General features: G+C 41.5%; 1 protein-coding gene across 1 annotated transcript in view; it reads left to right on the top strand.

The window, feature by feature from the left end:
• The window catches only part of LOC137384930 (mucin-19-like), a 41597-nt gene extending 23718 nt beyond the window's left edge, over window positions 1-17879 (top strand). The window contains exons 18-21 of the mRNA XM_068059639.1: window positions 2139-2295; window positions 2803-2928; window positions 10781-10919; window positions 17873-17879. Of these exons, the coding sequence (XP_067915740.1) occupies window positions 2139-2295; window positions 2803-2928; window positions 10781-10919; window positions 17873-17879 (429 nt within the window). The remainder of the gene's footprint in view (window positions 1-2138; window positions 2296-2802; window positions 2929-10780; window positions 10920-17872) is intronic.
• Window positions 17880-25853: the final 7974 nt, after the last annotated feature.

Below are 25853 nucleotides of genomic sequence, written 5' to 3' on the forward strand. Positions count from 1 at the left end.
TAGTGCAGTTACAATGGGCGGCACAGTGGCGCAGTGGTTAGCACCGCAGCCTCACAGCTCCAGCGACCCGGGTTCAATTCTGGGTACTGCCTGTGCGGAGTTTGCAAGTTCTCCCTGTGACCGCGTGGGTTTTCGCCGGGTACTCCAGTTTCCTCCCACAGCCAAAGACTTGCAGGTTGATAGGTAAATTGGCCATTATAAATTGCCCCTAGTATAAGTAGGTGGTAGGGGAATATAGGGAAGGTGGGGATGTGGCAGGAATATGGGATTAGTATAAATGGGTGGCTGATGGTTGGCACAGACTTGGTGGGCCAAAGGGCCTGTTTCAGTGCTGTATCTCTAAATAATAAAAAACAAACAAAAAAATCAACAGGATACAGACAGAGCTAAGTGCTTCAACAACAAACAAATCAGAGACAAACCCGTGTGACCCTTTCACAACCATTCATGAATGGTGATGGAAGAACCAGCTAATTAACTGGAAGAGGAAGCTCCATGAACATTCCCATCCTCAGCTATAGTGGAGTACAGCACAAGTGCAAATGACGAGGCTGATGCTTGCAAGAGTAGATGATCCTACTCTGCCTTTCTCTGAGGTTCCCACCATCATAGATATCATTATCCAGCCCATATATTTTTACTCCACTTGACATTAAGAAGTGGCTGAGTGCACTGAAACCAGCTATGGATCCTGATAACATGCTGGCTATAATGCTGAAGACCTGTGTCCAGAAACATCTGCACTTTCAGTCAAACTATTCTAACGCTGCTATGACACTGCCTTCTACACAATAATGTGGAAAATTACCCAGGTATGCCTTATTCAAAAAAACAGAACAAATCTAATCCAGCCAAATTTGACCGAATTAGTCTCCATCAGTAAAATGATGCAAGGAATAATCAATACAGCCATCAAACAGCATCTAGCTCCCCCTCCCACAACCTGCTCATCGACACTCCGTTCAGGTCCTACAAGAATTATTTGATTCAACTTCACTTCCCATCATAACCTTAACCAAGGCATGGATGCAATAACTGAATGCCAGAGGAGAGGTGAGAATAACTGCCCTCAACATTAAAGCAGCATTTCACCAAATATGCATCAAGGAGTTCAAGCACACTGAGATCTGTATCGAGCCAGGTGGAAAATACTCAAATGTCCAGAGCAGTACCAGATGCAAAGTGAGGGGCTAAGGTGGTTGTTTTTGGTGGAGGCCAATCATTGCAGCACTAAGACATCTCTGTTGGAATTTCTCAGTCCCAATCATCTTCTGCTGCTTAACATTCTCAACATATATCGAAGAGTAAGGTTTTTCAATGGCCATTATTGATTTTCATTCACAACTTCTCTGATAATGAAGCAGCCTATGCTAGCCTGGAAGGTACTGTGCAGGCCTTGTTCTGGGTTAAATATCACACATGCACAACTACACAAAAAATCTTAAAGGTACCGCGCATTGGTTTGGGCTGAGTATTGGCAGGTTACATTTGTGTTACATTCGTGCCAGGCAATGACTATCGCCAACAAAAAAAAAGGTCCAGTCCTCTCCCTCTAACCTTCAACAGCACCACCATTGTTGAATTCTCCACCAGCAACATCCAGGGGTATTAACATTGACCAGAAGTTTAAATGAACATGCCACACCACCAACTTGGCTGCAAGAGCAGGGCAGTGGGTGGGAGGTAAATCTCCCACACTTGCAGGTAGTTAATGCTTGGAGTGTAGTGCAATGGTTATGCTATTTAAACTGAGCTGATATTTCTCAATAAGGATTTGCAATTGTCTCTCAAGGACTTTGTTCAATTGTCAGGGTGGGTGTGAGGGTAGGGGTTGAGGCTGAGCTCAGACAGTTTCCTCTGTACTGCTTATATGGTGTTTTGTGATTTTGGATGTTGAGATAAATCTCAGCTATTAATCAAACCATCAAGAGGGGAGGGGGACAGAAAATGTTACTGTTTGGTGGTGCATTGCTAACTTATTCCACTTGTATGGAAGATCTCATAAATTGATCACTTCAATGGCAATGCTGATAAAAGAAATCTAAGACATGCATAGTAGTCAGCATTCTGGTTGTTTATATGAAGTACTATAAAACCTCTTCCATTTGTTTTCTGACACTGTGATGTGTCTTTATCAGGTTGACCCAGCACCATACTATGCTGCTTGTATTAAAGAAGCTTGTGCCTGTGATATGGAAGGAAAATATCTGGGTTTCTGTACCGCTGTAGCTGTGTACGCAGAAGCTTGTAGCAAAGCTGGTGCTTGTGTCCGCTGGAGAACTCCAGAACGATGTCGTAAGTCTTAAATTATTGGTTTCATTGGAAATATTAACTGAGACTTTTCAGTAAATGCTGGAGAGTTTGTTGGGTCATCTCAAAGTTGCAGGAGTTATCAAAGATAAGTGTTTATGGGTGAAAATAATAGGTAAAATGGCAATTTTCGGATATTTCAATTTGCATTATTACCTTCATGACTTTCTTTACACTCCTGTTTAAATTGTTATCTTTGCCACTTTCCTGGTTGTTGCTTATGCCTGGAATGCTGAATGATCTGAAACAGATTTTTGGGTCGTCACCTCCAGTGATGTGTTACATTAGTTGGTGCACAGATCTTATAAGATTGATCTATCTGCCCTGATGAACTGCACCATGAGATAATCCATCAGGTAACTGTGGCAAAGTTTTGGTGTAGTGCTGATTATTTCCAATCTATTTCAACAATATTTGGACTTTTATGTGATCTATTCCTTTTTGATGTTGGATCAATTACTGGCAATTAACTATTTCCATTTCACATTACAGCTGTGTATTGTGACTATTATAACGGCCCTAATGAATGCAGCTGGCATTATCATCCATGTGGAACTTTAACAGCAAAAACATGCAGTGACCATACAATTCGAAGAAAGCTCTCTGCTGTTCTTGAAGGTAGTATTATTTTATAATACCTCTATAGTTTAGGTATGCCAGAAGGCAATTCACAATTAGTTTTCTTCATATGTATTTTAATATTAAACAGATGAAGAATCCTATTTTCTGTGACCACTAATGATTCCATTCACTAGCTGGTACAGTGCGCAGGCACGTACATGAAGATTCCAGATTCATTTTCTTATTATGCTGTGTCATTAGGTCAGATCAGCAGTGGGAGGACATGGGAATACAGCTTCAATCTCAATCTCCCTGTGCTAGTGAGTAGAAAGATCATTCAGGGTTTCCACTTCTGATCATTACCTGCTGGTTATTTCTTTGTTCTTGGAATGTGGGTGACACTATCATGGCACTAGTTATTGACAATCCCTACTTGCTGCGACTGCATGTACCTGCATGTAGGATGTTTCATTGCTGTATCTCTCTATGACTCTATGACTCCGGTAAGGGTGCAAGTTCCCTTTTCTGAAGGACACTAGTGAACCAGTTATGTTTTGCAAAAAACAATAGCTGTGTGAATGGCAGGTGAGGATAGAATCAGACTTAACTGTATTGTCCCCTTATTGCCAAAAAGCCTGCTAATACTAAGTATACAGAATTACAGATGAATGGTCTCTTGAGAGAGGTAACTGAGGGTTGCCATTGCTTATGGAATTAGGTCCCAGCAAAAGCCATTACCTTCAGAAGAGGAAGGAAGACAATTGTAGAAAAGAATCTGCATAATTTGGGTTCAAATGCATTTTCGTGAATGTGTATACAATGATTAAGATTAGTCATAACAAATAAGAAATTGGTTTTATTTAGCAACCAATTGGAGTTTGTGTAAATGTCTGTTGTATTTATGATAATTTGTGAGACTTGATATAAATATTTTTCAACAATGTTGTTGAATAGCACACTCACATATATATCTATATATCAAATATCATGAAATATATCTGAAGAGATAAATTATGAATTATGGATTAAAAAGACACATCAGTGTACCACAGTATCCTTATTTTCAAATTATTCAGATAAGGAACATCTTGCTAATCTCTCATTAGTATACATAGGTATTGCTCGTTTGTTATTTTGATGGTAACACTTTTGACCCATACATTTCATGTTATTAATTTACTGCTATATTATAATTTCATTTTCTATTTTCTCCTATTTGCCAATATATCTCCCATGCTAAGCGTACCTTTTGAAGTTCGCTTTAGGATTTTTTTAAAGATGTAGCTCTAAATATTTATATGAAGTGTCAAAAATCTTTATAAATACAGTGGAAACTCACACAAACACAAACCTTAAATTCTTCCAGATAAGTGTTACTTCTTGTTGTTTTATTCTTCAAAATGCAACCTATTGTTTTTACCAGTGCCCTATGGCTTTGGTAACAGCGTACAGCAAAATATAGTTTGAAAGTAAACAACCATCAGGAATTCATTATCTTCAGAAGACATATTCACCATGCTAAAATTTCAGTTTGTCTAATTTTATTAAATTAGTCCAATGAAAAGTAGATTTATTTTGTGGTGACTCTAAATTCATGTTTTTGCAAATTTATATGCACAAGGAGCTTGCATAGCTATCTGCAGTCCATGCCTTCTGAGGATGTGCCTGGAGGGCCTCCTGACCCCTTGTGTATAGATGACATCTCTCCTCCTTACCACCTGCTCCATGTTAGGGAAATTTCCAAGCCTGTTTGTGAAGAAGACACTGAGACTAGGATCCTTTGGTGAAGATTGTTTATTGCTTGTCACAGAGCTTACTTCTGCTCTCCAAACAACTCCACCAACCAGTGCTGGCTGGCTCTTCTTTATGTATACACACTTGAATACAATTAACTAATTAATACCCAACACCTGTTCACCCTATGATCTTGAACTACCAGGTATTTATTATCCATTAACAGAACTTCAGACCTGAACACTCCACCAAGGTGTTCAGTGCAGTGTCCAAAAATGTTGGAGCCCGCTTTCAGCCGTGCTGTGCCTTTGTTGATTGATTCTGACCCAGAAAACAGTTGTAAAATGACTTCAAATGTCTACTCCAACCACAATTCACCTCCCCTTTAAGCAGTGCAGGCTAGTTTTAACTGGTGCTGGTCTCTTACAATTTTGGGTCCCTTGCTGATGTGTGCAACCTATCAACAGTAAGGTCAGTGTTGGGTGCATGTAGAAATCATATAAATGAGCTGTCTGCATGAAGTTGGCGTGCTGCCTGCATTACATTCAACAGACGTGTGCTAATTGCGCAATGTGAAAACTGCACCCAATTTTGGGGTTAAAATATTTAGCTCCTTTAATGTCTGACTACTACCAGAACAAAAGATAAACACTTTCATATTTTAGTCCTGATAATATTTTAAACACATTATTTTGTATATGTTAATGATATTGACAATAATTTTGCTTAACTTCTTTCAAGAACAATACTAATTTTGGATATAGCAATCATTAAACATCACTTATTTTTAACTATTTTGTTCATTTATACATTGATTAAAAAGGAACTATTTTCTAACCATTTACAAGATACTAAAGGATTTCCCAGCAGTTAGTGAATAGCGATATAGATACTTGGGTGACAGTGATGGTGGTGCATATATTTCAATATCAACTTAGTCAACAAATTTGAAGGAAGCCCATAGTGCAAATTTGGAACACATTTATATGCAATGTACACTAATGTAGTTTTTCCATTAAAGGCATTCTGATTGAAATCTTGAGAAATACTTTTAATCTATGGTGCATTTCAATAGCTCCCAGATTCTTGGGAGCAGAAGAAACTACAGATGATCATATGTTCATGCCAAGTGATACTTTTTCCAGCATCCTTTTGCTGTGTTGTTCCCATTTCTTCTCAAAGTGAAGGCTCCGCTCTGTCCTTTAAAGATAAGTTAGAAAATTAACATTGTTTTTACCCTTTTGGAGACCTGCCATTTAAATTCACCTTCCCTCTTCAGGCACTTGGCTGCTATAGTACCATCAGCACCTCTATTCATTTCAATAAAAGTTAGCATGTTTAATGGACTAAAGGAGTTTTTGCAGAGTTATATGACCATGGAAGAAGGTACTGTCAGCTGGATATGGTTGCACGCCTGGTTGGTATTGAACATCCTGTGGTTATGGACTGCATTTTAACCGCATGCCGTATTCCTCAGTGGCGCACTTTCAATTTGGCGGCCTTCCAACACGGAAGAGCCGTCGAGGAGCCCCTGCGATATTTGGCATGGGGGCTCATTTAAATGTGTGGGGGGTGGGGGGAGTGGCTGTCCCCCTTAACGGGTAGGGGAGGCCACCGTGCAGGCACCAGCTCCATTTTTAAAGGGCTTCAAGCCTTCAGTAACATTTTAATATTTAAAGGTCCCAGTCTCTGGGATATAAAAATAAAATGTTATTTCAACTCTAAATCCTGTCTCCCATCCCCCAATGGGTAGCTCATACATTAATTGCCCTCTACCGTCATGATAAAATTTTATTAGTATCACGAGCTTTTCCCCCCGACATTTGTTCCCTTTGACCCTCAACCCCTTCCCACCATCCCCACAGCCAATAACAAATGTTTTCCTCACTCCTCCACCCCACCACCCTGAAAATGTTATTCTTCCCCGCCCTCCCCACCAGGTTCTCGCCTCAGAACTCCATACGGAGTTCCAAAGGCACACAAAGGCCGAACGGAGGCCATAAAATCGGCGTGGGACGTCCGCCGCCTGCGGGTAAATTTATTAACATCTCAGTTATGTTCATTTGAATATGCAGATGAAGGGCCCACCGCTAGGCTGCGGGGAGGCTGCACTGAGGTCTCCCCGCTGCCAGTAATATGTGGCAGGTCCTTCTCGACGTTGCGGGCCTCTCCCCGTAATATTTTACCAGCCCCAGTGCCGCGACCCACGGTGTCAAGGGGCCAGTAAAATTCAGCCCTATGTCTCTTGGGATTGGCTGCTTAGGACAGTCTAAAATGGCAGCTCTCATTGAAGTGAATAAAACTGCTCTGCAATACCTGCGGCTCTCCCACCCCCCTCCCCCACCCCCCTCCCCCACCCCATCCCAAAAACAGCCCCCCTCCCCCTGCCCCTGCCCCTGATACATCACATCATCAGAGCAGTGAACCAGGAAGTGCGTAAAGAATGGAGGGAACAGAATTCTTAAGGTGCATTCAGGAGAACGTTTTTGGTCAGTATGTAGCAAGAGAGGATGTGGTTCTGGACTTGGTTTTAGGTAATGAAGCAGAGCAGGTGGAAGGAGTGGCAGCAGGAAAGCATTTTGGTGGTAGTGACCAGAATTCAGTTAGTTTTAACACAATAATGGAAAAGAATAGAGCTAGAACAGGAATTAAAGTTCTAAATTGGGGTAAGGCCAATTTTACTAAGCTGAGAAGGGATTTAGCAAAAGTGGACTAGAAACAGCTACTTGAAGGTAAATCATTGTCAGAGCAGTAGGAGGCATTCAAAGGGGAGATTCGGGGGTTCAGAGTAAACATGTTCCCACAAAGAAAACGGGTGGGACGGCCAAATCTAGAGCCCCTTGGATCTCAAGGAGCTGGCAGAATATTCTAAGGCAGAAAAGGAATGCTTATGTCAGACACCGAGAACTCAATACTACAGAAAGCCAAGAGTCGTATAGAAAGCGGAGGGGTGAAATCGAAAAGGAAATTAGGAAAGCACAGAGAGGCATGAAAGAATATTGGCAAGTCTTCTTTGGACTCCTTATCTTGAGAGACAATGGGTAAGCGCCTGGAGGTGGTCAGTGGTTTGTGAAGCAGCGCCTGGAATGGCTATAAAGGTCAATTCTAGAGTGACAGGCTCTTCCACAGTAAAATCAAGGAAAGTCCAAAGATGTTTTCTGAATATAAGTGATATAAGAATATCAGTCAGAGGATAAATAAGGAAAGAGTAGGGTCCATTAAAGACCAAAAAGGTTACCTATGCGTGGAGGCGGCAGATGAAATGTATCCCAGGCTATCAAAAGAAGCCAGCAAGGAAATAGCGGAAGGTCTGACCATCATTTTCCAATCCTCACTGGATGCAGGTGTGGTGCTGGAGAATTGGAAGTCTGCTAATATTGTACCCTTGTTTAAAAAGGGAACGAGGGACAGACTGAATAATTACAGGCCAGTCAAACTTACCTCAATAGTAGGCAAATTATGGGAATAAATTCTGAGAGACAGGATAAACTTTCGCTTAGAAAGGCACAGATTAATCAAGGATATTCAGCATGGATTTGTTAAGGGAAGGTCGTATCTGACTAACTTGATTGAATTTTTTTGAGGAAGTAACAAGGAGGATTGATGAAGGTAGTGCAGTGGATGTGGTCTACATGGATTTTAGCAAGGCTTTTGACATGGCAAAAAAAAAGACCATGGGATCCAGGGGAATGTAGCAAGCTGGATACAAAATTGGCTCAGTGGCAGGAAACAAAGGGTAATTGTTGACTGATGTTTTTGTGACTAGAAGGTTGTTTCCAGGGGGGGTTCCACAAGGCTCAGTACTAGGTCCCCTGCATATTGTGGTATATAGTAACGATTTGGACGTAAATGAACTTTGAATATTGCGTGCACTTCTGGTCGCCACACTACCAGAAGGACGTGGAGGCTTTGGAGAGGGTACAGAAGAGGTTTACCAGGATGTTGCCTGGTCTGGAGGGCATTAGCTATGAGGAGAGGTTGGATAAACTTGGATTGTTTTCACTGGAACGACAGAGGTGGAGGGTTGACATGATAGAGGTTTACAAAGTTATGAGTGGCATGGACAGAGTGGATAGTCAGATGCTTTTTCCCAGGGTGGAAGAGTCAGTTACTAGGGGACATAGGTTTAAGGTGCGAGGGGCAAAGTTTAGAGGGGATGTGCGAGGCAAGTTTTTTACACAGAGGGTGGTGAGTGCCTGGAACTTGCTGCCAGGGGAGGTGGTGGAAGCAGATACGATAGCAACGTTTAAGAGACATCTTGACAAATATATGAATAGGAAGGGAATAGAGGGATATGGGCCCTGGAAGTGCAGAAGGTGTTAGTTTAGGCAGGCATCAAGATCGGCGCAGGCTTGGAGGGTCGAATGGCCTGTTCCTATGCTGTACTGTTCTTTGTTCTTTGTTCTTTGAGAGATTACACAAATTAGGCCTGTTTTCGCTAGAATTTACAAGGTTAAGGGGTGATCTGATCAAAGTCTTCAAGATATTAACAGGAAAAGATAGGCTAGATAAAGACAAACTATTTCCACTGGTTGGAGATTCTAAAACTAGGGGACATAGTCTAAAAATTAGGACCAGACTGTTCAGGAGAGATGTTAGGGAACACTTCTTCACGCAAAGGGTGGTAGAGGTTTGGAACTCTCTCCCACAAACAGCAGTTGAAGCTAGAACAGTTGTTAATTTTAAATCTGAGATAGATAGATTTTTGTTAAGCAAAGATATTAAGGGATATGGGCCAAAGGCAGGTATATGGAGTTAGGCCGCAGATCAGCCATGATCTCATTGAATGGCGGGACAGGTTCGAGGGGCTGAATGGCCTACTCCTGTTTCTATCTTGCTCTGTTCCTATGTTCAATGGACTGGACAGGTGGGCAGATTAGTGGCAAATGGAATTTAACTCAGAGAAGTGTGAAGTGGTGCATTTGGGGAGGTCAAGCAAGACAAAGGAATACATAATATATGGGCAAATACTGAGAGGTGTAGAGGAAGTGAGGGACCTTGGAGCGTATGTCCACAGATCCCAGAAGGTTGCAGGACAGTTCGATAAGGTGGTTAAGAAGGCATATGGAATCCTTCCCTTTATTAGCTGAGGCATAGAGGATAAGAGTAGGAAGTTTATGCTGGAACTATATAAGACATTAATTAGGCCACAACTTGAGTACTGTGTGCAGTTCTGGTCATCTCATTACAGAAAGGATGTAATTGCACTAGAGAGTGTACAGAGAAGATTTGCGAGGATGTTGCCAGGACTGGAAAATTGCAGTTATGAGCAAAGATTGGATAGACTGGTGTTGTTTTCCTTGAAACAGAGGCTCTGAGGAGAGATTTGATTGAGATGTACATAATTGTGAGGGGACTGGATAGAGTGGATGGGAAGGACCTATTTTCCTTAGCAGAGAGGTCAGTGACTAGGGGGCATAAATTTAAAGTGATTAGTAGAAGGATTAGAGGAGAGATAAGGAAATATGTTTCCACCCAGAGGGTGGTGGGGTCTGGAACTCACTGCCAGAAAGAGCAGTTGAAGCAGAAAACCTCAGCTCATTTAAAAGTTGCTTGGATGTTCACCAGAAGTGCCGAAAGCCTGCAGGGCTAGGGACCAAATGCTGGAAAGTGGGATTAGGCTGGGTGGCTCTTTTTTGGCCACGCAGACACGATGGGCCAAGTGGCCTCTTTCTGTGCTGTAAACTTTCTTTGATTCTATAATTCTATGCAACAGAAAATATGATGCTTCACATTTTGTATTAAATCTTGTTGAGATGACACTAGAAGGGCTTAATGCTTTGAACCTAGAGACTTCACTAAGTCGCATGTATTGTAATCTGAGACACTTCTGTTTGCAAAGTCAATTGCTGTCACCCAACTACCTGAAGTGTCTTAGCATTTTCAGTTTAGGATATCATCCTCAGATACCTACAAGTTCTGTTTTCAACAGTTCATTGCCCAGTGGTACTTACATATTTAATTTACTTTACTGGGTTTCAAAGAATGAATTATTAATAGAAAAATCAAAATGAGCAAAGTAAGTATGAATTTCCACACCTGTCTAATAAGTAATAAACTATGATATAATTAACTGTGATATAGTTAACAGAAAACTATGGATAAAATCATTGATAATGTGACACTTACATTATCAGTGCCACATACTAATTTTCAATTTTTTCCTAATGAATAGGCTGCTATCCAAAGTGCCCAGAGAGTGCTCCTTATCTGGATGAAAATACAATGAAATGTGTCAGCTTAAATAGTTGTACCTGTTATTACAATGGGCAAATATATAGAGCGTATGAAAACATACCTGCCTGTGAAAACTGGTAAAGTATCCAGAACATGTGTTTTTATTGTTAATTATTTATTCTAATGCGTCATGAAAATAATTATATTTAAAGAGCAGATCAAAACTGATGCCATACATATAGTATACATATATATGATAGATACCACTAATGAAAGCAGTGAGGAATTCAGGACAGACTTTTTTATCCAGAGAGTGGTTAAAACATGGATCTTGCTACCAAGCTAAGTGGTTGAGGCAAATAGCATAAATGCATTTAAGGGGAAGCTATATGAGTACACGAAGGAGAAAGTAATTGTTGATGGGGTTGGATTAAGGAAATGCAGTGGGAAGAGGTTCATGTGGAGCAAGGATGCCAGCATAGATCTGGGGCTGAATAGCCTGTCTCCGTATGGTAAATTCTAGGTAATATGTAATATTAAAGCTGAATATGATCTTTTTCTATTAAACCCATTCACATTATGATACCAGTGTATTATGATACTAGTTTCTAAAGGGCCATCTTCTCTTGATACCTAAACTGAAATCCATTTCAAAATTAGATTACCATTTTCTCTAAAACTTGCATTAACTTACTAAGCAGTTAGTAACTTGGTGAATGCACATTGCCACCCTTATAATTAGATTAAGTTGAAAGTACAGAGGACTTGTACTGAAAATAGTCAGTTAAACTTTGAGATGCTATGCCACAATTGGGGTTTCAGATGCACTGGGGGTCAGGGAGTGAGGTGTGCACTTTGCTCATTAATGGATATGGGAGCTATATACAGAGTAAGAATTTTCTAAACTGATTCCTAAAAAAAAAATCACCTGAACATTTAATATTTTACAGTGTATGCATGCATGGAACTGTCCGCTGTGGTAAGTAAACTTTATTTTTAGTAATTTATACACTACAGTAAATAATTATACAGGCAAATACTGGTGGCAATCACTGCGGGTGAAGACTTATAACATTTTCAAAATAATGGGTGAAATCGTATCCCCAACCCTGCACTGGTCAGAGGTGCACTGACTGTAGCCAATTAACAGGCTGCCTCCGTGTTCACTGTCCAATCAAAGACAATGGGGGGATTCCTGAGGTGGGAGGCCCAATAGGTGGGCCTGCAGTACTGGATGTACAGCAGCCCCACTGTCAGAGGTGGGCATTGCTGAGGCAGGTAGGGGAGCACGAGGGAGCCTCAAAACAGAGGTGTCCACAAAAGTCTGATTAATATTTGAAAAAATGGAAGGCCCTTAGCTCATAGGGCCATCAGTGTGGAAGGGGAAACCCCTACGCAAGAGGAGTTATTGCTGAGGCTGCAGCCTTCGCACTTTCATGGTACATTTATGGGGCCAGCGCTGCCAGGCTCCTGAAGCCAGGAAGATCACAGTCGTATCAGCAACTTGCCCAAATCAGCCCCTTAGTTGGCCTAATTGGCTACCCCATCACTGTCGAGAGGCTAGCCACTGCTGCCTTGGCCCCACCTCTGGCAAGATCGGTTGGAGGTGGAATCGTGTCGGAGAGGTGACCGGATGTTTCAAATTTTGCTCCCGGTCTCGCCTCCAAACCCACCACCACAGGCCGGGAAGATTCTGCCCAATTTTCCCTAACTTAACTCTGTATATGGTGTGTGAACTTTGTGCAGAGCTGGAACCCTCTGAATGGCCAGCAGCCATGAATGCTGCTGGATTGCTGCAAAAAAAAGATTCATCAAAACCCATCTTACATATTCTGGTCCACACGATATTGTTCATAGTTAATAATCTCTGAAATGACCTGGCAAACCATTTAATTGTACAATTAATTTCTACAAAGCACCATTAGAAGAAGCCACTTCCTCAGGGAATATGAAGATCTACATTCCTGGAACTATATATTATTACCTAGCTGTTTCTTATGTGCTTGCTCAACTAGGCTAAAATGATATCTGAAACTTAAAATGAGGTCTGATGTGATGCTCTATGGTTTCCAAAGACAATACATGTTCTGGAGCTAAAAGCAATTACCAGACATTTTCAGTCCTGGGTGGGTTACAGAAAGCTTGCTTTGTCCTGAAGGCAAGGATAGAGACTCTTGATGGTAATGGGAATGATTTTGATCATTTAGGGTGAGAATGTTAGAGAAGACTCAATTATGCACTGATGGGCATTTATGATATTGAAATCTTGTTACTAAATTTAACTAATAGTTAAAAATAAAGTTTTGTAATAATCTTTCTTTTGTCCAAAGCACAACCATATATATAACAGGAATAGATAAATAAGCACGTTAATGATTTTGATTAAATAGATTAGGGACAATATTTAATGTGATTAAACATTAATTTTCTGCAAATTTGATTAATGAGGCACTGGCACCAGTATTAGGGAAAGAGGGAGCTGTTCTATTCAACCAGGCATCAATGTTCTGGTAAATCATATAACTAGGACTGTGGATAGGGCTTTAAACTAAAAGGGGTTAAGGGTGAAGTGAGATTTAGAAATCTAAGGAGAAAAGTCAATGCAATAGTGCAGTGTAGTGATTTGGGAAAATACAAGCAGAGTTTGACAGGAAGGGACAGAGCGTTTAACAGTAATAGAGCATCAGCAAATAAGATCCCTACAAAGAATAGTAGCAAACAAAACTAAAGGTGCTTTATCTGAATGTGTGAAGCATTCAGAAGAGATAAATTAACTAGCAGCACAAATAGAGATAAATGGTTTAGATCTAATTGCCATTACAGAGACATGACTATAAGGTGACCAAGGTCGGGAAATAAAAATATTCCAGGGTACACAATATTTCAAAAAGACAGACAGAATGGAATAGAAGGAGGAATAGCCTTTATAGTAAAAGATGACATAAGGACAATAGCGAGTAAGGATCTTGGTTCAGGAGATCAGGAAGTAGAATCAGTATGGGAGGAAATTCAAAATAACAAGTGTCAGAAAATGCTGGTGGGATTAATTTATAGGCCTGCTAAAAATAGTTATATTGTTGGACAGAGCATTGAGCAAGAAATAATTGGAGCTTGTAACAAAGACAATGTAATAATCAAGGTTAACTTTAATCTTGATATAGACTGGATAAATCAAATTGGTCAAGGGTATCTGGAAGATGGGTTTATAGAATGCTTTTGTGATAGTTTCCTGGAACAATATGTTGTGGAACCAACTAAGGATAAAGCTATTTTCGATCTAGTATTGTTCTATGAGGCAGGTTTAATTAGTAATCTTAGAGTAAAAATTCCTCTGGGAAAAAGTGATCATAGTGCAATTAGCACCGCAGCCTCACAGCTCCAGCAACCCAGCTTCAGTTCTGGGTACTGCCTGTGTGGAGTTTGCAAGTTCTCCCTGTGACCGCGTGGGTTTCCGCTGGGTGTTCCAGTTTTCTCCCACAGCCAAAGACTTGCAGGTTGATTGGTAAATTGGCCGTTGTAAATGGCCCCTAGTGTAGGTAGATAGTAGGAGAATTGAGGGAAGGTGGGGATGTGGTAGGGAATATGGGATTAATGTAGGATTAGTATAAATAGGTGGTTGATGGTCGGCACAGACTCAGTGGGCCGAAGGGCCTGTTTCAGTGCTGTATCTCTCTATGACTATATTCCGTAGTAAGTTTGAAAGTGACATACTCCAGTCCCAAAGAAGAATCTCAAACAGAAAGGAAGCCATCTGTCAGTGCCAGTGGGAACTAATGATCTACAGGAAATGTATCATGGGAAATTGTATATACACAGGCCATGATTTGCTGTCTGTTAATGCCAATAGATGCTAAGTCATGGCTGACTTGCCTGCATTAACCCAAAGTGGCCACTAGGAACAGGCAGATCACAGAATTACCCATATACATTCAACCTGGACCATTTGATTTGATAAACATTATAATTTTCCCCCGCACCTGTGTGTTAGAAAGCGACATACTCCAGTCCCAAACACGAATATTAAACTTAAACAAAGCCAATTATATGGGTATGAAGGGAGAGCTGGATGAGGTTGGTTGGGTAAATTGGCTAAAAGGTATGGCAGTAAGTAAACATTGGGAAACATTTAAAGAAACAATTCAAAATCTTCAACAAAGATGCATTCCATTAAAAAGCAAAAACTCAACAAGAAAGATCCATCCATGGCTTATTAAGGAAGTTAAGGATAGTATTAGATTAAAAGAAGAGGCTTATAATGTTGCCAAGGATCGTAGTAAACCTGAGGATTGGGAGCACTTTAGAAACCAGCAAAAGGCAAATAAAAGTTGACAAAAAGGGAAAAAATAGAATATGAGAGAATAAACTGGACAGGAATATTAAAACAGATTGTAAGAGCTTTTACATTTAGATAAAAAGTGTAAAAGTGTAGCTAAAGTAAACATTGGTGACTTAGAGGTAAAGACAGGAGAAATTATCATGGGGAGTGAGGAAATGGCAGAGATGTTGAACAAATATTTTGTATCTGACTTCACAGTAGAAGGCATAAATTACATACCAGAAATAGCAGGTAAGCAAAGGGCTAATAAGAGTGAGAAACCTAAGGCAATTAATATCAGCAGAGAAAAAATATTGGAGAAACTTAAGGAACTGAAAGCCAACAAATCCCCAGGACCTGATGGCCTACATCCTAGGGTTCTAAAAGAGATACCTGTAGAGATAGTGGATGCACTGATAAAGATTTTCCAAAATTCCCTAGATTTTAGAAAGGGCCCAACAGCATGGAAGTTAGCAAATGTCACACCACGATTCAAAAAAGGAGGGAGAAAGAAAACAGGGAATTGCATATCAGTTAGCCTGACATCAGTCATTGGAACCTATTATTAAGGAAGTCTTAACAATGCACTTAGAAAATTATAGTATGATCAGACAAAGTCAACATGGTTTTACAAAAGGGAAATCATGTTTCACAAATTTATTAGAGTATTTTAAGGATATACCAGTCAGGTAGACAAGGGGAAACTGGTAGATGTAGTCAACTTGGAGTCGATAAGGTGCTGCAAAAAGAATAATACACAAGAAAAGGGCAGACGGAGTTGGGGAATAATACATTAGTATGGATTGAGGATTGGTTAAAGGGCAGGGAGCAGAGAGTAATGTTAAATGGGGCACTTTCAAGTCAGCAGGCTGTGACTAGTGGAGTGCTGCAAGGTTTGGTGCTTGGGCCTCAGCCATTTACAATCTAAATTAATGACTTAGACAAAGAGACTGAGAGTGATGTATCTAAGTCTGCTAATGATGCAAAGCTAGGTGGGAATGTAAGCTGTGAGGAGGACACAAAAAGCTGGGAAGCGATATGGACAGGTTGGGCTGAATTTTATTAGTGCGCCACCCATCGCAGTGGTGCGTTTTGAAGTTGGCGGCCTTCTGACACGATATTTCGGGTGAGGGCTCACTTAAATGGAGTGGGTGGAGTGGCCGCCCCCCGATGACATAGACGGGGCGGCTACACCATCCCCAGCAATAGCATCCGGTGCCGCTGCGCAGGCGCCGGCGTCAATTTAAAGGGCTTCAAGCCCTTAGCATTAATTTGAAATTTTAAAGGTTTAACACTGCACATTTTATTGAAAATAAAATACGAAAGGCTGGAGACCCTTTCCCAACCCCCACAATGGTTGTTTTATTGGCTGATAGTAATAAAATCAGTTTCACTCCCAACCTGAACCTCCCCCCCCAACCTCTTCACATTTGCCCTTCAACCCCTTCCTACCATCCCCACAGCGAATAAGAATTGTTCTTCCCACACACCCACTCCCCACCACCATGATCATTTCAATCCTCCCCCCTCCCCACCAGTGTCTCTTCTTGGAACTCTGAATGGAGTTCTGAAGGCGTGTGAGTTGCGGCTGGCGGCCGTAAAATCAGTGTGGGATGGCCACCGGGACCAGGTAGGTTAATTAGCGTGTTGTTCTAATTAATTTCAATATTTAAACGAAGGCCCTGCCGCTTGGCAGCGGGGGGCAGCACCGAGGTCCCGCCGCCACCGATAAAATGTGGCAGGGCCTTCTTGGCGTCAGGTGTCGAGGTGGGCCTCTCCTGGCAGAATTTTACCAACACCCCTGCCACGACCCCCGACGTCAAAGGGCTGATAAAATTCAATCTGTTAAGTGAGTGGACAACAAGGTGACAGATTGAGTATAATATGGGGAAGTGTGAGGTTATTCATTTTGGTAGTCAGCATAAAAAAGCATAATACTTTTTTAAAAGGTGTGAAGCTTCAAAAGTTGATGTTCAGAGAGACCTGAGTGTACTCGTACAAGAAATGCAGGAAGTTAGCATGCAGGAACAGCAAGCAATTGGGAAGGCAAATGGCATGTTGGTCTTTATTGCAAGGGGCTTGGAGTACAAGAATAAGGAAGTCTTGCTACAATTGTACAAGGCTTTGGTGAGACCACACCTGGAGTACTGTGCACAGTTTTGGGCTCCACATTTAAGGAAGGATATACTTGCATTGAAGGCAGTACAGTGAAGGTTCACTAGATTGGTTCCTGTGATGAGAGTGTTGTCCAATGATATTTTAAATATTCTTTCGTGGGATGTGGGGGTCACTGGCAAGGCCAGCATTTGTTTCCCATCCCTAATTGCTCTTGACAACTAAGTGGCTTGCTAGGCCATTTCAGAAGGCAGTTAAGAGTCAACCACACTGCTCTGGGTCTGGAATCACATGTAGGCCAGATTAGATAAGGATGGCAGTTTTCCTCCTCAAAGGATATTAGTGAACCAGATGGATTTAGTTTCATGCCACCATTGCTGAGACTAGTTTTCAGTTCCAAATTATTAAAAATTAATTAATTGAATTTAAATTCCACCAGCTGCCATTGTGGGATTTGAATCTGTGTCTGCATGGCATTAGCCTGGGCCACTGGATTACTAGCCCAGTGATATTACCAGTGGCATCAGTGACTACTTCATGTTACCACATGTTTATATTTGCTTAAGAGCTTGACCACTTATCATTCTGAAATGTTAATAACGTAGTGGCTTCAAAAGTTATATTTTTGAATCAAGTGATATTGTTATTTTTGTAATTTAGTCACTAAATAGGGCTTGCTCACAATCAAAAGGTTATTTGCTGATTTAATGATCTAAAATGTTTTTCTTCTTTAGAAAATATAACTACGACAAGTCCAACCACAACATCTACAACATCTCCAACCACAACGTTTACAACATCTCCAACCACAACATCTACAACATCTCCAACCACAACATCTACAACATCTCCAACCACAACGTTTACAACATCTCCAACCACAACATCTACCACATCTCCAACCACAACATCTACAACATCTCCAACCACAACATTTACAACATCTCCAACCACAACATTTACAACATCTCCAACCACAACATTTACAACATCTCCAACCACAACATCTACAACATCTCCAACCACAACATCTACAACATCTCCAACCACAACATTTACAACATCTCCAACCACAACATTTACAACATCTCCAACCACAACATTTACAACATCTCCAACCACAACATTTACAACATTTACAACATCTCCAACCACAACATCTACAACATCTCCAACCACAATATCTACAACATCTCCAACCACAATATCTACAACATCTCCAACCACAACATTTACAACATCTCCAACCACAACATTTACAACATTTACAACATCTCCAACCACAACATCTACAACATCTCCAACCACAATATCTACAACATCTCCAACCACAATATCTACAACATCTCCAACCACAACATTTACAACATCTCCAACCACAACATTTACAACATTTACAACATCTCCAACCACAACATCTACAACATCTCCAACCACAATATCTACAACATCTCCAACCACAACATTTACAACATCTCCAACCACAACATTTACAACATTTACAACATCTCCAACCACAACATCTACAACATCTCCAACCACAATATCTACAACATCTCCAACCACAATATCTACAACATCTCCAACCACAACATTTACAACATCTCCAACCACAACATTTACAACATCTCCAACCACAACATCTACAACATCTCCAACCACAATATCTACAACATCTCCAACCACAACATTTACAACATCTCCAACCACAACATCTACAACATCTCCAACCACAATATCTACAACATCTCCAACCACAATATCTACAACATCTCCAACCACAACATTTACAACATCTCCAACCACAACATTGACAACATCTACAACATCTCCAACCACGATATCGACAATTTCTTCAAGCACAACATGTAAGTCCGTGGTAAGGGGGATAGATGCTGGGTCGGTTGGCAAATAGCAGAGGGCGGGGATCCTGGGACAATTGCGGCACAGTGGCGCAGTGGTTAGCACAGCAGCCTCACAGCTCCAGTGACCCGGGTTCAATTCTGGGTACTGCCTGTGTGGAGTTTGCAAGTTCTCCCTGTGTCTGCATGGGTTTCCTCCGGGTGCTCCGGTTTCCTCCCACATGCCAAAGACTTGCTGGTTGATAGGTTAATTGGCCATTATAAATTGCCCCTTGTATAGGTAGGTGGTAGGGAAATATAGGGACAAGTGGGGATGTGGTAGGAATATGGGATTAGTGTAGGATTAGTATAAATGGGTGGTTGATGGTCAGCACAGACTTGGTGGGCCAAAGGGCCTGTTTCAGTGCTGTATCTAAAAAACTAAAGATTATTTTTTCTGGCACCTGGAACAGCTTTCCTGCCCCTGCAACAATAATATCAAACTTACCTTGACTAGATTTCTTCTGCTCCATCACAAATGGAAATGTATGGATCGTGACTGCTGATCGCTTCGACTATTTCGAACCTAAAATGGCATTCGGATCCTATTTGCATATTGAAATAGGTCTACCACTTGAAACAGGCAAGCGCTTTAGGCACAGAGTGGTAGACCCCTTTCAAAAAAGGCACCAGCTACTTGGTTGGCTTTAATAGTGTAGGAAGGTTACCAGCCCCATTTTGAGGTCATGATCACCCCATTAAAGGCAGATGATGCAAGTTAAAATCAACCTCCGTATGTAAATGTTATTCCAGAAATAATGCAAAGGAGATTGTAAAGGAGTCGAAATGGTTTCTTGCAAAGGAAGATTTGACAATTGTAATATACAAACCCATAATGCATCAGATAGCGACAGGAAATGGTGCATGGGAGCCACACTGGGAAGGTTCAAGTAATCCACACAATACTGCATGTAAAGGACTTCCAGCTCCTATCCAGTGATCCCATTATAACGCCATTGTACTTAAAGAGAATCAAACTGATCAGCGACAGATTCAAGTTGCTTATGCGTGGGTGGAAAGTTTAAAGAAAAGTTTTGTGATGAGCAATGGAAATTCAAGTTTATTCCTCATGGAATAAATGAGTAATTTGAGCTGCACACATATTCTAAATTAACTTGGATAGCACAAAATACCAGTGCTGCAATAGGTTTAAATATTTACTTTGATGTCGGAACAATAGTGACAACACTTGATGAGGCCAATGCTTAACCTTAATAATTAGTTTTAAAATTTAATAACCATTCTTATCTTTGGAATCATGTTGTTAAATATGACACACAAAATCAAAGGTATTGGTGATGTAATGATTAGACTAAATGGTCTTAATTTTTAAGATGTACAACTGCAACCAACCAGTTTCTGAGCAAAATATTTCCACATCAGAACAAGTGAAGGTATTCACTTTCACAGCTTATACCTCCATGAATAAGAAAACTATTTGGGATAGTCTGTGCCTTAGAATATAAATTGTATTAGTTATTTATTGTTCAGTTCATTTACAACTGTCAACAATTTATAGCTAACTGTTATCTCAAAAATTCAGTCAATTTTAGAAATATCTTCATAACACTATCTGTTAAACTTTGCTCAGTGCTGGCACTCTCCTCTCTGAGGCAGAAGGCTGTGGGTTCAAGTCCCACTCCTGAGCACATAATCTAGGCTGGCACTTCTGTGCAGTACTGAGGGAGCATTGCACTTAAGGAGGTGCCATCTTTCAAGTCAGATACTAAATTGAGGTCCAGTTGAGGCCACACAGGGGAACATAAAATATCTTAAGGCATTGTTCAAGGAAGAGCAGGGGAGTTCTTCTGGCAACCTGACCAAGATTTATCCTTCAGCCAACACCTAAAACAGATGATCTGGTCATTTATTTTATCACGGTTTGTGGGACCTTGCTGTACCAAATGCAGTGGCACCATTCCTAGACTACAACAGTGACTATGCTTTAAAAGGACCTTCATTATTTGTAAAGCACTTTGGAATGTCTTGAGATCATGAAAGATGCTATAAAAATTCAATTCTGACTTTCTTTCCTTATCAAGCATTTACATAAGTTGATAAGTTTTCTATTTTTATTTTGCAGTGCATCCTTGTCATGGATATTGGTCACACTGGAGCAATACATTTACACCAAATTTACAGGACAGAGGAGATCGAGAATCACCAAAGGGCCTATGTTCTTTCAATAACTCATATAATGACATTCAGTGCGAAGCCCTTAAATACCCCAACCAACCAATCTCAGAAACGTCTAACAATGTGACATGTGATTTACAAGGACTCAAATGCACCCCACCACCTTCTGACATTAGCCTCATGTGTCCTGACTACACAATTAGAGTATGTTGTATCATAATCACCACAACCCCATCGACAACCACACTCACAACAACTCCCACAACCCCATCTACAACCACACTCACAACAACTCCCACAACCCCATCTACAACCACACTCACAACAACTCCCACAACCCCATCTACAACCACACTCACAACAACTCCCACAACCCCATCTACAACCCCATCGACAACCACACTCACAACAACTCCCACAACCCCATCTACAACCCCATCGACAACCACACTCACAACAACTCCCACAACCCCATCTACAACCCCATCGACAACCACACTCACAACAACTCCCACAACCCCATCGACAACCACACTCACAACAACTCCCACAACCCCATCTACAACCACACTCACAACAACTCCCACAACCCCATCTACAACCCCATCGACAACCACACTCACAACAACTCCCACAACCCCATCTACAACCCCATCGACAACCACACTCACAACAACTCCCACAACCCCATCGACAACCACACTCACAACAACTCCCACAACCCCATCTACAACCCCATCTACAACCACCCCCACAACCCCATCGACAACCACACTCACAACAACTCCCACAATCTCATCTACAACCACACTCACAACAACTCCCACAACCCCATCTACAACCCCATCGACAACCACACTCACAACAACTCCCACAACCCCATCGACAACCACACTCACAACAACTCCCACAACCCCATCTACAACCACACTCACAACAACTCCCACAACCCCATCTACAACCCCATCGACAACCACACTCACAACAACTCCCACAACCCCATCTACAACCACACTCACAACAACTCCCACAACCCCATCTACAACCCCATCTACAACCACACTCACAACAACTCCCACAACCCCATCTACAACCCCATCTACAACCACACTCACAACAACTCCCACAACCCCATCTACAACCCCATCTACAACCACACTCACAACAACTCCCACAACCCCATCTACAACCCCATCTACAACCACACTCACAACAACTCCCACAACCCCATCGACAACCCCATCTACAACCACACTCACAACAACCCCCACAACCCCATCTACAACCCCATCTACAACCACATTCACAACAACTCCCACAACCCCATCTACAACCACACTCACCACAACTCCCACAACCCCATCGACAACCACACTCACAACAACTCCCACAACCCCATCTACAACCCCATCTACAACCACACTCACAACAACTCCCACAACCCCATCTACAACCACACTCACAACAACTCCCACAACCCCATCTACAACCCCATCTACAACCCCATCTACAACCACACTCACAACAACTCCCACAACCCCATCTACAACCCCATCTACAACCACACTCACAACAACTCCCACAACCCCATCTACAACCCCATCTACAACCACACTCACAACAACTCCCACAACCCCATCTACAACCACACTCACAACAACTCCCACAACCCCATCTACAACCCCATCTACAACCACACTCACAACAACTCCCACAACCCCATCTACAACCCCATCTACAACCACACTCACAACAACTCCCACAACCCCATCTACAACCACACTCACAACAACTCCCACAACCCCATCGACAACCACACTCACAACAACCCCCACAACCCCATCTACATCCACACTCACAACAACCCCCACAATCTCATCTACACCCACACCCACACCCACAACCTGTCCTTGCAGTGTTACTGAAACTAAACAGGTAAGATTTTGCTATAAAATACATGTGGTAGTGGATCAGAAAGCAAATGTTCTGCATAAGAGGACTTTACGATTTTGATTCTTGGACCAGTTTTTGCACATGAATATCTTCCCTGAAGGAATAAATATTTCTCCTGCTCAACAAAAATATTACTTCACAGCACTTTGTCAAAGTTCATTTACGTTTCTCGAAGTGGTATCTTCCACATATCAACTAGGTCCAAAGGAACAAACTTCAACATAGGGATGTTCATTCATTGCTTTTCTACAGTTATTTATGTAACTCATGGAAGACAGTGTCACCCGTATCACTTTGAGTTCCCTTTCTGATCATGATTAACTGTGTTAAAATGATAAATGCTTACAAGTAAGGAGACCATTTAGCCCCTTCATGTCTGTGCTAGCTCTTCCCATAGTCCTGTACCTATCTCTGCCTTATCTACTCTTCCCTGAGAGATATGTAATGGCCTCTGCCTCAACTAATAACCACAAAGTATTCCATTCTCTTACAACTCTCTGCATCAAGGCATTTTAACCACTTTTCTCACTCTTTTAATAACAACTCTCAGTTTAGTCAGAATAATTGCTCTCCTCTTGCACTATTTCAAAGTTTCAGTACGTGATTGCTTATACATTGTTTTTGTCGTACTCTTTATGTTGTTCTGCTTGTGAAGAAGGACCATGTACTATATCATCAATGAGCCTTCATCACCTGTTGGTTTCCATTCAAAAATACTTCCCTCAACATCCAACTCCATTAAGTTTATTATGTTATTAAACCACTGCCCCTTGTGTTGATTGTCAAGTTTTGCTGGTTGATGTTGTTTGTAGTGCTATCTATACAGGGCTTTTCACTTAATGGTCAGCCAAAATGACAATCCTGAGGGATTCCAAAATATGTGCAGGAAATCTGGAACTTAGTTAACCAAGGATTGATAGTGTAATTATCTGCTCACCTATTATGTTAACAAAAAATGCTGTTGCACTGAATTTCAGAATATATCTATATTTATGGCCTGGAAATTCCTGGACTCCAGGAAGATAGAAAAGAAGTTTGCTGCCGAGGGACTGGCAGGAATTTGGGGTGGAACCTAGTTAGATTGGGGTTTTATCCCATTTTTATTGGACCTTTAAGTTCCAATGGGGGGCATAGCAGATCTTCTCTTTCATACCCCATGCACCCGCTCCCTCTTGTCAATGGGAATTGCTGGGCTGTCCCTAGAAATTTCACCAATTCTTCCCTTCCTCACATAAACTCACACTAGCTGAGATTTGGCATAAATCCTACTGTAGACCTTTAGAAGGCCCCACACCATTGATAGGGCTGCTCACTTCATTGAGAGCATTTTTTCTGCTGGATCCCTGCTGGTCCTCCTTTCTACTGCAAGAGTGGCATGGTTCAACGCCAACATTTTGACTGGCAGTTTGGGGTGGGTGTTTTTGCAGATCTAATGTGTTCATCCTGGCCATGTAAATGAGCCTGGCACTGCAATTTGGGATATCTGTGACTTGTGGAATGCCAGGAAAGGAGTTTTGTTCTACTGCTCAAGCACCAGTGGAGAGGGTCCTCAAGAATTTCAGGGCCTACAAGTTTGACATTGATGCAAAGCAGTTAAGGCTTCACAAGAATATCAAACTTGTACAGTATAAATCAGATGTTAATGTGAAAACTACCTTAGGAATGAAATAAACTGAGACAGCCTTATCTTGAGCATCTTGCTACACTTTGTTCAGGTATCAGGCTGGACCTTGACACTAGATTCAGTTGGTAACTATCCCACTTGTGTATATTGAAGACTTCCGTTCCATCAACATGTTGGTAGTGCCAAATCACAGAGACAGAATAAGGCAGGAGAATTTGTGATATCGGTAGCAGTCACAATATCTGAATCTTGAACTAGTCCATCGTGCCAACATTATTTCAAGAAGCAGGCAGACTGGTTCTTACACTTCCTCTTGTTGCTGTTTGCTTGCTGTCACCTCCATTGCTGCTCCTCTCCAGTGCTTCACTGGGTGTTTGCTCCTGACTCTCCCCATCTGATTTCCCTTGCCTATGTGCTGAAGAGTACCTCACAAGTATTTGTGATATGACCACCTTCTTGTTATTCCTGGATCAAACTACATCATTTTGGGACCTCCCTGGAAAAAAAGAATGGGGTTAGCATGAACTGTGTGGTAAATAGCTGTGCATTTAGTAGCAAGGTCAATATGGCACCATGCCATTGATGGCAAGATATGTCTGCATATGACTCACTGTCTAGAGGGGCTACTATGAAGCTACTAAGTTTTCCTGTTCCACACCCACCAACCCAATAATTTGGAGCTATAACTCCTCAGACTGAGTGAGGAGGCACCACATTAATTAGCTGACACAAAGTGGAGCCATTCTGAGTCAAAGGACCCCTGTCCCTTTGATAGCCACTGAGTTGTAGCTGCAATGTTACAGACATGGTAGTTTAGGGTGGAAGATGCAAGGGGTGGGACCAGTGATTTCCTGGCTCCACAGCTGATGGACTCATTGCTTCATGTAAACATTGTACTGGCTTTCTTTTGAGCAGACACATTTAAGATAATCCTAGTTGGGTATTCTTCCTCCATCCAATGAACCTCTTTCTTCACTTGTTCCCATGACCTATTGACAGAGATTTCTGAATTTATCTACCTACCATG

The sequence above is a fragment of the Heterodontus francisci genome, chromosome 27, assembly GCF_036365525.1.
Source record: "Heterodontus francisci isolate sHetFra1 chromosome 27, sHetFra1.hap1, whole genome shotgun sequence".
In the NCBI taxonomy this organism is placed as follows: domain Eukaryota; kingdom Metazoa; phylum Chordata; class Chondrichthyes; order Heterodontiformes; family Heterodontidae; genus Heterodontus; species Heterodontus francisci.